Source organism: Oryza glaberrima, chromosome 10, assembly GCF_000147395.1.
Source record: "Oryza glaberrima chromosome 10, OglaRS2, whole genome shotgun sequence".
Taxonomy (NCBI): domain Eukaryota; kingdom Viridiplantae; phylum Streptophyta; class Magnoliopsida; order Poales; family Poaceae; genus Oryza; species Oryza glaberrima.
In genome coordinates, this window is record NC_068335.1 from 9,998,533 (window position 1) to 10,010,742 (window position 12,210).

General features: G+C 39.5%; 1 protein-coding gene and 1 long non-coding RNA gene across 4 annotated transcripts; both read left to right on the forward strand.

Moving 5' to 3' along the window:
* The first annotated feature begins 2,650 nt into the window (after window positions 1-2,650).
* Window positions 2,651-7,540, forward strand: LOC127752682 (uncharacterized). 3 transcript variants are annotated; one of them, XR_008012390.1, is made up of 8 exons: window positions 2,651-3,190; window positions 3,364-3,491; window positions 3,628-3,898; window positions 4,000-4,233; window positions 4,587-4,652; window positions 4,750-4,865; window positions 5,729-6,561; window positions 7,155-7,540. It is a non-coding gene; the product is annotated as an uncharacterized LOC127752682 (long non-coding RNA). The 3 variants fall into 3 exon arrangements; XR_008012392.1 differs by having other exon boundaries at window positions 2,652-3,190; window positions 6,460-6,561; window positions 7,155-7,510; XR_008012391.1 differs by lacking the exons at window positions 5,729-6,561; window positions 7,155-7,540 and adding an exon at window positions 5,375-5,666 and having other exon boundaries at window positions 2,654-3,190.
* Window positions 7,541-10,423: 2,883 nt separating this feature from the next.
* LOC127753460 (uncharacterized) lies at window positions 10,424-11,105 on the forward strand. Its single transcript, XM_052278938.1, has 2 exons — window positions 10,424-10,563; window positions 10,748-11,105. Exons 1-2 carry the CDS (start codon window positions 10,494-10,496, stop codon window positions 10,903-10,905), a joined length of 228 nt encoding a protein of 75 aa, XP_052134898.1. The 5' UTR covers window positions 10,424-10,493; the 3' UTR covers window positions 10,906-11,105.
* The last annotated feature ends 1,105 nt before the right edge of the window (window positions 11,106-12,210 follow it).

Genomic DNA, 12,210 nt, shown 5'->3' on the forward strand with positions numbered 1-12,210 from the left:
GGATGTGTAGTAAAAAAGTTGACGTGGGCACATGATAGATAAATTAAGGTAGAGGCAAACACAGGGGTATGGTATCCTTGTAGGCTCGTAGGCCCCATATTAGCTTGTAGGTCCATGTTAGAGCAAGTACACTAGCATGCCATAAGACAGCTATAACCACATATCAAGAAGAAAAGGGAAGAGAGAGAAGAAAGCGGGCTACAGATTTGTAGCCTACTGCTACACGGACTCCAAAACGTTGTGGGTGTATGTGAGGTGGGACCGGGTATTAATGGTGTAGTATATTTTTATAGGTAACTATTGCATGAATGAGCTATTAGATTAGCTATAGATGATTTGGAGCTAATAGTTGGCTACACTATTAAACTTGCTCTTAGTTGAATGGAGGACGCGAGGCAGACATGCTACTTCCCCTTCCGTTCCATGCGGAGCGCGCAACACATGGAGGTACCGTTCCAACTTTCCCGAGTGGAATCCCATCCACATTCACATGCTTTAATGTCTAAAAATAAGTTTAGATGGCAAAGTTTTGTTACACTATTTCTCTTATGGTTTGAAAATCATAGCCATCATAAGGAACTACTTTCATACAAAAATCTACCCATATAGTTCCTTTTAGCAAAATTTAAATATGTTACGATTAATAATTTGTCAGAATTTAAAATCGGATAGTTTAAATGCACCTTATATTTCTATACAGGAGGTACATAACCTTGTTGGTGTGTTTCTTCCAATGTTTATCTCTTTCTATAAAAAAGACGAAACTGATTATAGTTACAACAATAAAACTTGAGAAGAGAATGATGGCATCAGACGATGTTTGATTGTACATTCAATTTTAACAAGGCCTCCAAATTCCAAAATTTTTGGACCGGCCCTAGCCTGGCCATACCGTCATACCATACTCCACTTATCATATGCCTTCCAACTCTATGTCAGTTACATAAAAAAAACTCTAACAAACCGCTCTCTGACTTTGAAAAGCTGACATGTAAGCCCCACAGCTCGTGAGTACATGTCAGTGATCCATGTCAGAGGGTGTCGGAGAAGCCCTCCCCGTCACACACACACATGCCAATCTATCAGCCCGTGGCAATACATACGAGTAACATTTTGAAATGTGCAAAAGGACCAGAGTTTATGCTCTGTTCTTGCATTGTCACTTTGCTAGCCTCCATGACGTACAAATATTGGCTTTGTTTCTTACCTTTCTCTCAGCCATCATCTATTGAGTTCTTGACCACTTGATCTGTCAATAAGTACGTAGCGGTAGCAGGGGCAGACGCAGGGAATATGAGTATTCGGTTTTATACACAAATGCAAAGTGTTGGGGCAAGTTTTATAGTAGAGGTGTCTACCACATCTAATTTCATGTATATTATACACTAATAAATTAAGATGTAATATGTATAATAGGTTACCTATGCCACACAATTCCTAATATCTCTAACACTCTCACATATTTATTGAAGTTTGTATAGAGGTTGTCCCTTGCATGAGAACAGGTACAATAGCAGACTATAAGTCAATTATAAACACATATCGAGGAGATTAATGAGGAGAGAGAAGAGCAGTAGGCTACATATTTGTGACTAGCTATAGCACAGACTACAAGACACATTGTGTGTATGATAGGTGAGATTAGGTATTACTAGTGTAGTATATGTTTATAGGTAACTATTGTATGAATTGGCTTTTAATTTGATTACAGATGATTCGGAGCTACGTAGTGGCTATAGTATTAAACATGCTGTGAGATGTGACTATTTCTCTCATCTTTTTTTTCTTTTTCACCTCATTATTTAGTCATATATTGTATCTTTTTTTCTTTTTCACCTCATGTTTGGATGCCCATAGTATTTGCCTTAAGATTTGATCCATTGGTTAGTGGATGGGTGATGGGTTCAATTCCTAGTACCTATACGCTATAGCATAAAAATCCTATGTTCATCAATGGCTCATACTTCCTCCATTCATTTTTTATTGACATATTTGCTGTGATCAGTAAGACCATGAAGAAACCGCGCATGCCAAACTTCAACTTCATTAAATCTGCATCGGTTCAATTGCAATACTAGAAAACAGCGTACCAGCTGGCACGCCAGCAAATTGACCTATTAATTTGCATAAAATTCGTGTTATAAGATTAGAGATTGGCTGCATATATGGCTATTTTGCGTGGAGACCGATTCTGTGAGTAAAGACGTGCGCCAACGATTAATTTACACAGTATTCGTGTTATAATATTAAATTTTGATCACATATATGGTTGGTTGTAGTGAATCTGGATTCTTTCCGATTTCTCTAGAATCGTCTAGTGATATTTCATATTTTACATGGGCTGTTAATTTTGCAGAGGTCCGTGGGTCCATTTATAATGCAAATGCGAGGCAGGAGCTTTTTCCGGCGAAACCAGTTGAGCCACGTGGCACGAGCAACTGTAAGAGTTTTGCACAAATCATATTAAATCTTTAGTTTTCCGAAGCCACTACCAACAGTAGCTCGCTTCACCAGAGCCCACGATTTCGCTACAGTGCAACAGTTTCTTCTGAACGTGCGTCGTCTGATGTCCCCGCGCGGCTGTGATCAGGCCGTCCACGTGGTCTTCTCGCCCATCCTTATCCAGTCGTCCTCTCCCGTCCTGTTCCGATCCCATCCAACTCCACCGCCCCCATACCCTAATCCCCACTACATCGGTGGAGAAATCGACGTCCCCGTCGCCGGCATTAACCTCCCCTCTGTGCCACCATGTTTCTCCTCGCTGTCTCCACTCCCCTTCAAGTCTCGGTAACTTCCCATCCCCTTTGCTGCCAAGGGCCGAAGGAACTACCTCCAAACCGTAGCCACAGCCCTGCGCCGCCGCCACAGCCGGAGCCGGCCAATGGCCTTTCTTTCTTCCCGCTCCTCTTTCTCGAGTCGACAGCGAGTGGCCTCCCAGTTGATGGGTGCGCTTCCCGGTGGTACCCTCTCTCGCCCTCTCGCGAACCCTTCCATCTTCAGCGCCAACGGTGACCTCGCCTCCTATCGGCTCAGTCGGATCCTGCATCTGCTTCAGTTGATTAGGTGCAAATGTGCCTTTTGGACCGATCCTACGAATAAGAGGCATTAACAAAGCATTTATGAGACACCATACTTTCAATAGGCAAGGGCCAGCCCGAAGTATCCCCAATCTTTGCCTCCTCTTCCACAGGTACCACGGCGGTTGCACCTCTTATTTTTTCCTCTTTTCATCTTCTGTGCCTTTTGTGCTTAGCTTTTGGTTCGATTCCCTATTCCTTGCATTGCTCTAAGTATCTAACAAGTAGTTTTACAGTTTTACCTATTCAAGATGCAGGTGATAAATTTAACTTTTATGTATTTCAGGGATGTTAAATTTATGTATATTTCTGTTATGCTTGACGAAATGGCAGAATAAGACGTGTGACATTTCTCAATCCGCTGCCACACTATGCTCCAGCTAGCTGTTTTGATTTTATTCTCCATCAGGCTAGGTATGCTTTTACCTTTCCTTAGTATTTATCTGTTCATTATGTTGTTATACAACATTTGTTTCCACCACATTCCCTATGTCCCACCATGGTTGGGAGATTCTGTTCTCTAATTTTGTTCAATGCTAACCATGACCAGCTGATCTTGATGTGCCCACGTTGTCTCCCTGGCTATGGCCCATTGTGTCATGCTTTCATACATTTACTGGTGGTGGTGGTTATGTTTTGTTGGTGAGAGTATGTAAGATGGAGCCACTCAATGATGTTAGGAACGATAGGAAGCCCTCAATAGGCCAATATGACACAATCTTATGATCTGCAAATTTGTTTTTTTCACTGAAGCTCAGAGGGAGCAAAATGGGTGCTGGGTTTGATGATGGGTAGCTGTTGAGGTGCATTGCCAAGAGCAGGTTGATTCTTTGTAGCTATTGCAAACCAGCAAATTCACAGCTTATACTATTCTTTCCTTGGCTATTCAAATGATGTTATGTCTGTATTTCTTTTGCTGTAGTTCTCTATGTCTATTTGTTAGCTGCTGATCAGAAGGGATTTGCAATGGTAGCTTGGTTAAGCAAGGTGCTCTGTAATCTGGCAGGATCTCAACATGGTGTGTTTCCTATATGTTGATCCATTGTTCTTGCAGTTAGACGAGCGGATTTTGATGCCAAGTTGTATTAAAGACGCCTTCTTGGAATGCTAATTTGAATGCCGAACTCCTCTCCTTACTTATTGGAGGTCTTTGGAGGTAATTCAGTTATTGTGATGAGCTCCTTTGAGTTACAATTTGCTGTCTGCTCCTCTTTCTCTTTCATATCTTTTTTTTATGGAGATCTCTTCCCTGCTATGGGCTTCATCTGCATTAAAAGTAGAAACTTTGAGTGCAGGAGTTCTGACCAATTTCGAGTTAAACTGTGAAGCTTTTGGAAGCACTTTTTTTAGGGATACCTTTTGGAAGCATGCCCTAATTAGAATCTTCGATAGCTAAACTATAGCCTATGTATCTTTAACAGTTTCTATAGCCTCATTTTTCTTCCCGTCTAACCTTTTGTATACTCACTCAATATGGTTTGTTTCCTTTCCTATTTCCACTTTTGGCAGGTTGGTTTATAATCCATCGATAATCATTACTAAAGACAAACAGAATAATTCATAAATAGAGGACAGGTAATACTACTACGAAATGTTCATCTCATATCTTTTTTATCAGATTGATAATCGGTATATGTTCTTAAACAAGGCATATGTTTAATATCTTTTTCAGGCTAAGCGTTATTATATTCATATCCTGGTAATGCACTTGCCAAATATAGTTGGTGGAAATCCAAGCTTTTTGTGGCTTTGTGCACCCTGATCAGAGCATTAATAGAGTAATGCATGGTATGCCATTTTTTATTTCTTTAGTTATACCTGCTCATAAATACAATTGTAAAATACCTGTTTAAAGCAGCATCTTGGTTCCAAATTGAGTGCATGATTTTAGAGGTCTTCAGCATCAGTAAATGTTTTAATTTTATCTTAGTGCTGACGATGGATGATAGTATTCTTGTTCTAGGTTTGTAGTGTTTGTGTTAAATCAAATAATGTCAAACTTATTGAACAAATTCGTTCCCAATGTACCATGGAAATTAAATGGCACCAGCAGGTAAAAATAGACTTTGTGTTTTATCTTAGTGCTGGTCACATCGTAGATAGCATTTGTTTCCATTTATTCAAGGGGAACCGAAGTATTAAATTGGTGGTTATCAGTTTATTTTTTGTGATGCATTAGTGCATATAGCACCCACGTAGCAAAGCGATCAACATATATTTAGGTTGAAACTCTTCGAAGAAAGGCAACCACGATGACTTCTACAATTTCAATTAATAGACATTCAACTTTGCAACAGGATGAAAGCAGTTCGTTCTAAATAAGGATAAAGCTTGGAAAAATTTGTGCCTTCCATTTGTATTGAAAGAAGAAAGCTCTTCAAGCAGGTGTTATTTGCATCATGTAACTTCGGGAAGGAAATGCTACACAACCATTTAAACAATCACCTTTGTTTTATCCATAAGTGCCTCATGTAGTATGTTTAGCAGTAGTGCTATGTGATGTCCAACTGACACAGTAGCTCATTTAGCCGTGTAAATATTAACCGTTCACTATATATTTATCATTCTTTAATACATGCCATTCAACAAGACCTGATTATATCAAGATTTTAATTATAGTCTTATTACTGAAACGTGCGCATTCTTTCCAGCTAGCCACCGCAGCGAAGCGCGGGGGTACCAGCTAGTTTCTATATTAGAGATTACTTCGTTCGGCCCGCTCCACTTTTCAATCCTACGTGCACTCCAGCAGATTCAAATGGCCCGTGTGAGAAAATCAGAAAATCTCGTTGCATGCGGCCAGGCAAGAAACGAAGCAACATCAACATGGGGGTAGTTGAGAGAAATACGCCGATCAATCTTAAATACTTTTCTGGTTCAAATATGTCTATCAAAAATAAATCAGGGGAGTAGTTTTTTACCACTATCTTCTTTAGGTATTTTATTAAATAGGAATAATATCACTTAAATACACAGAAAAAATCAGCGTCCATCACTGGCTCGTTGTGTATGCCATGATAGCTCCTACCTCCGTGTCACTGCATCGTAGTGTATGACAGCTAAGAAGCCTAGTGTAATGTGATTAAGTAATTACTAACCAAGGACAAAATGGTAAAATTTTGTCAGAAAACTAATTAATTGGATTGGTTTCTGAGTTGTTGGATGAACTAGCTTGTGACATATACTAGGAGAGGAACGGTAGGATATGAGCTGTATAGGATGCATGACAAAAACGGATGGCTAACAAGTACCAAATCTGCTGAATTTAATGATGGAATAAATGCTTTCTCGTGTGATTTTTCTCAAGAGTCTATAAGGTAGCACAATATGTACTCTTCCTTCACTCATTGAAATACTATTGTACGTTTTCTACACACACAAGAAAATACAGAGGAGCAAGGGTAGTTTTATACGATGGGTGGAAGATCTGCTGCTTGCTTCTTGTTGGTGGTTCTTGTGTTACTAGGAACTCCTACTTCCGCAGGTACCCTCCTCTCTCACTATCTCTCTCTTCTTCAAATCTACAAAAAGTTGTAATCGGAGAATTTTTGCGGGCACAAAATTTTCAAGCAAAGGTTGTTTTCAGGAAAAGAAATCTATGTGGTTAGTTTTTTGTGAGAAAATTCATGGCAACCAAAGTTGTCAAGGATGCCAAGAACAATCCATATATCTTCAAAATAAATTTAAGTTATACATATATAGTTCATTCCTTCTTTCGGTCCCATATATAGGTTGTGTTCTTCCCCCAGTTTTCCTAACTCATGTCTCTCGTTTTCTGCGTGCACGCTTTTCAAATTGCTAAACAGTGTGTATTTTGCAATAAATTTATATATGAAAGTTGTTTTAAAAAATCATATTAATCTATTTTTTAAAAAAATAATTAATAATTAATTAATCATACAGTAATATGTATTTCGTTTTGCATGCCGGGGAGGAAGGTTCCCAACCCCTCCTCCCGGACGCAGCCATAAAAGTCGTAAAACCACTAGCATTATATGTAATTTTGGGCACTCTCAAAACATTAGTATTTACTACTGCTAACACATAAAAGTTTAATTTATATATGCTTTCTTGCAGACGAATGCAGGGATATTAGCACAAAGGACCTATTCTGCCTGAAATATTTGTGCAAATCTTTCTGCTTGGACGAGGCACGGAACTGGGGTGGAACGGCTGGCTATGTCGACCAGTACTGGTGCAAAGGACAAAGGTGTAACTGCAGGATCTGTCGATTAACTTAATGGATATGAAATTAAATTCATCCATCCAACCATATATGTATGCTGTATGAAGTAGCCCTCATCAGGTTACAGCAAATGGAACGATAATATGATGTAATAATCAGCCATGATTATATTCTACTTTAGGCTTGTGCTTTTGTTCCTTGTTTCATAATTCGTGCAATTAATTGTTACTGCTCGGAACTCTAGTCGTCTGGTCGAAGCCACCAAGACAAAAAATTCACCCGATACACCACTTCGAAGAGTAACATAATTGTGTCATTTTCTCTAGCTCCTTACTCGTTCCAAAATATGTTCTAAAATATAACTTCTTCACCTACATTTTCTTCTCAAATAATTACAACCTCCCACCATTCAAATTCTCCACCTACTTTTGTCTTTTTTTCTTGACCAATCATAATATGTCCTCAAATTAATTTCACCTACTTATTTAATACATGTGTCTAGTTCTAAAAATTATTATATTTTGTAACACTCTAGCCATTATTTTAATATATCTTCCTCCAATTGAGTGAGTAAACATTATAAAAGAAAATTTTACCCTTCCGTCACATTACAAGATTAAATTTTGAACAACTTTTCTCTCTTGTTCAGCTAATACTTGTTCAGTTTCATTTTTACCAAATACTGCCATAGCTTTGCCTGACAGTTAAAATATATCAAAGAAAATATAAAAAAGATTACAAAGGTAAAAAAAAAAGATCCCTAAATCAAATGAGTTGTAACCAAGCAAGTACTTGTTGTTTTAAGCTAACATTTATCCTACAAGTATATAAGAGAATATTTTTCTTAAACAAGAGCTTACACATTGAGACACTTGGCAAAATATTCTAGAAAATGGGAGCATTTCTTTGCATCTAAATCTGCCAACGTGCTATCAAACATACTTCCATAAAACCCTTTCTTTGAAACTGATATCTTGCTAAGACAAAGAATCTAAGAAAATTCTAGATTACTGTTCAAGCCAATTCGAATAGCATGCCAACAGCTCAAGCTAAATGGACGGGCGAAGAAAAGATGCAACAATGTCTCCCTTTGATTTAAGCCACAAAGAGAACAAGAGAGAGATGCATCCTCAAGGGAACAAAACTTCCTATCAAGCATGTCCCTGGTATTTAATCTATCAAAAAAACAATAATCATGCAAAGACTTTGATTTTCATGACAACCTTGCACTTCCAAAGCCACACAAAATTTCTTGGTGGATGAATGCCCATAAGTTCATTTTTATAGAATCTCTGCAATGATTTGTACTTGATTCCATATATAAAGTTCATTTTACTTGTTCAGGTTTTAATCTTTCAATGTTATAAAGGTTTTTTTTTAGTTTTCTCTTTTTATTGGAGGAAAATATATTAAAATAATAGCTAGAGTGTCGTTTGTCAAATTACCATAGGACTAGAGTGTAGTGTCCTTTAGGAAAAGACCAAAAAAAAAACCTGAGTGTCCTATAACAACGACATAAAACTAGAGTGCCTAGCAAATACCATAAATCTAAAGTGTTCTAAAGTAAATTTTACCTATATTCAACTACTCAAAGAACACTAATATTGTTAACGGAATTCCTAACCTTCTGTCAACAGAAAATTTTGAGCCATTAGACGTGCTATTCATTCTCCAGGTGCTTCTTCTCCAACTCCAACAACCTCCTCTTCTTCTCCGGTACAAGTGACAACCCAAACACGGAGGACCGACAAATTAGGGTCCCGGGGTGGGGTGGGGATGGGAGGAGGAGCGAGAAGAAAGGGGAGGTCACCGGGATTAAAGGGATAGTCATGGGAGGCAGCCGCCCAGTAGTAGGTGGTAGAATAGGCAAACGGCGAGGCGCCAGTGGCGGCATTAAAGCTGCGGGGATGGAGGAGGGCGTTGGGACGGTGTTGGTGGTGGGGCATATATAGCGAGCTTATGGTTAAGAGGTTGTGGTCGGTGGTGGTGGATCCAACGACAAGGAGTCGCCGGAGACGAGGAAGCCGGCGGCGGCAGGGGCATCTTGCCACCGACAGCTCAAGGAGGGAGGAAAGGGGGAGGAGAGCTGGCCGGAGGGCCCTTGCTAGCGCCGTTGATCCCTTTTGGCCAGCCGGCAAGGCCATGTGGTGGCGTGTGGGGCAAAGGCGTTGGTGGAGGTGGCCTTGCTGGTGTGGATCAGGCGCTGGTCAGGCGATGTCGGGAGGAGGGGGACGAAGGGGATTTTAGGGTTAATTTTCCTAGCACGAATTTTAAAGCAATCGGACGATCGATAATTCGCAAGATTTCAAGGTTGTCTTTTTGTAAAATAACATAAAAACAGTGCCTGTTGTTAATACCCAAATTTGACATGTGGCACAATTTGGAAAAAACTCAGATTTGCCACGCGAGGCCGGTCTGATTGCTACCATTGGGACAATTAGACTGACGGCAAGGGGTTAGTCTGACTGGCGGCTACATGGGTCAGTCTGACAGGCGGGATGTGGCTAATCAGACCGGCAGAGTCCGACACCGATTTGTCAATTCTCAGGACCTAAGATTTTGAGTCTTAGTTGGTTTCTACAACTAATTCGACGTGAAAATGATCCTGGGAAGGAAGTCCACCTCTTTTATAAATATAAGGGGCCTACGGCCGATTGAAGGAAAAACCAATCAATCATCAAAATCAATTTTTTACCTAAACTGTCTATATTCTACGTCTCTCCTTGCTACCTATCCTAAAGTCTATTTTCCTCAGATCCCTCAATTACTCATTGTCTCTCACTGGCGCGCGTTCACCCTAACGGGATCCTTCGTGGATATTCGTTCTGCGGTATCTGCCTTCCCCTACGGCGGTGCATCTCCGGGTACCACCACGGGGTTATCTAGTGCCATCGAATATAGGAGGACAGTGTCAACACACGATTGGATAGCTCCGAAGCTATCAGGTGAAGGACTCCAACCGTGCAGCAGAGGACCTATGAGATTCAGATTCAGATTCAGATTCAGTTGGAATATACCTAGTCAATCCTAATTAAACTGCCGACCCGGCAATCGTGGCGACTGACCAGAGGCAACAGTTCCATCAGGGTACGAAGTGTGTGATGAGCCCTATATATATATGACCACTCCTGATCCTTGTTCTGCATCTGTAGTTCAGTATTTCTGTTCAACGCAAATAAGTTCAGAAGAAGAGAGAAGAGAATAGAAGCTGTAATTAGCTAGTTGTTGCGATGGATGCAAGATTTGCCGTTTGTTTCCTCCTAGTTCTTGTTCTGCTCGGAACTCCTACTGCATCTGCAGGTGTGTTTCAGTTCTTGCTTCCTCTCTCAATTCTCATTTCATTTTTGCCTTGCATATATGTACACAAATCGAAATGCTGCAAAAATTACGTGTATGAAATATTGCACCGGGACTAATGTGCACAGTAGATTGGTTTGACATCTAACATTATCAGATTAACATGTGCTAATGGCAATTGATGCAGCGATATGCGAGCATTTTAGCACCAAGGACCTGTTCTGCATCAAGTACCTGTGCAGGGGTTTCTGCCACGACGAGGCCGTGAACCTGCGAGGGAAGCACGCGCGCGTCATGCGTGCCTGGTGCCATGGCCGCAGGTGCAACTGCAATGTTTGCCACTGAATATTTGCCATGAATATTCAGGTTGTCGATCGATCCAGTCGTCTGGCTTGTGTTCAATTTAGTTCAGTTATTTTCAACTTATTCAGTCAACTTTCACTGGGGAATTTGTTGTTAGGTTGTTAATTAGTTCGGCGGCATCATATAAGCCAGCCGTGTGGTCGTTTTTTAGGTTTGTAACGAATAATGTTAATATTAATATATCTAGTTTATTTTGTTTCCTATGGATGTTTTTGTTGTTGTGGTACAAGACTTCATCTTGATTTCTCTCATCTCGAGCAGCTAATGCGCCCGGTATTCTCCCAGTTATTTATATTTACCCCCGCAAATCATGAATCGGATGATTGACGGATTTGATTTGGCTATATATGTATAAATCGGATGGTTCTATACTTATGCAGCACGAAGAATAATCAAAAGTGCTTCATTACTTTCTGAACTTGTTTGTAGTTTGGACCATGTAAATCAAACCGCTTGGTCCTTCCATATATTTTCAAGGGACAAGCTATATAACTTTCCACAGTTTTTCATGGAAAAACTATAGTATAACTATCATGTAAGTACATTATAATTATAATTATTATGTAGTTGTAACCAGTATGTAACTTATATGTATAAAATCATAACAACATTAATAGCTCAGCGGTGAATGCACGCGAGTAGGAAACATTCTATTATTCGCACACCCCTCATTTGCACGAAACCCAAAACTAGTTCAATGGTCTAAAAAATTAGTTTTGCCATAAAAAATTGTCGATGGATCAATAGCATTTCAATCTTCTAAACATCGCTCAAAAGTTTCACTATGATAGGAATACCATTTATTTTATTATTATTTGTTTTCCTAATATACATGTATAGGAAAGGGAACCACATCCTTTTGTTCAGTCAATAATTTAATCTAAAAATTAGAGTTTTCTGTTCCGGCCCATTCCTTTATGTTCCGTCCATCCAACGCATATATTTGGACCCAACTTTTTATTAAGAGAAACAATGAAACGACGTTCAAAAGTCAACCGCATCATGTATTTTAAGAAATAGAGATAGTAATTAAAATGAAATAATGAACTGTGAGTAGAGAAACATATTAACCATGGGATCAATTTTGATTCCGTCTGAGCCACGATATTCTCACAGGTCAGCGTTAAACACAAAATATTTTGCTCCTCATAACCAGTCTATCAATTAGCACTGATTCGCTCTTTGTTGCTTGTTTTCCTACCTAGTAAAATAAAGTGCAGGAAAAGATTACCTAGTAAAATAAAGTGCAGGAAAATATCCACTGTTGTGTCTTGGATGAAAGGTCTT

Excerpts from the sequence above, each read along its gene's own strand:
- LOC127753460 (XM_052278938.1), top strand. The coding sequence starts at position 10,494 with ATGGATGCAAGATTTGCCGTTTGTTTCCTCCTAGTTCTTGTTCTGCTC. Across the intron at positions 10,564-10,747 it reads AACTCCTACTGCATCTGCAG|CGATATGCGAGCATTTTAGC; the intron begins GTGTGTTTCAGT and ends CAATTGATGCAG.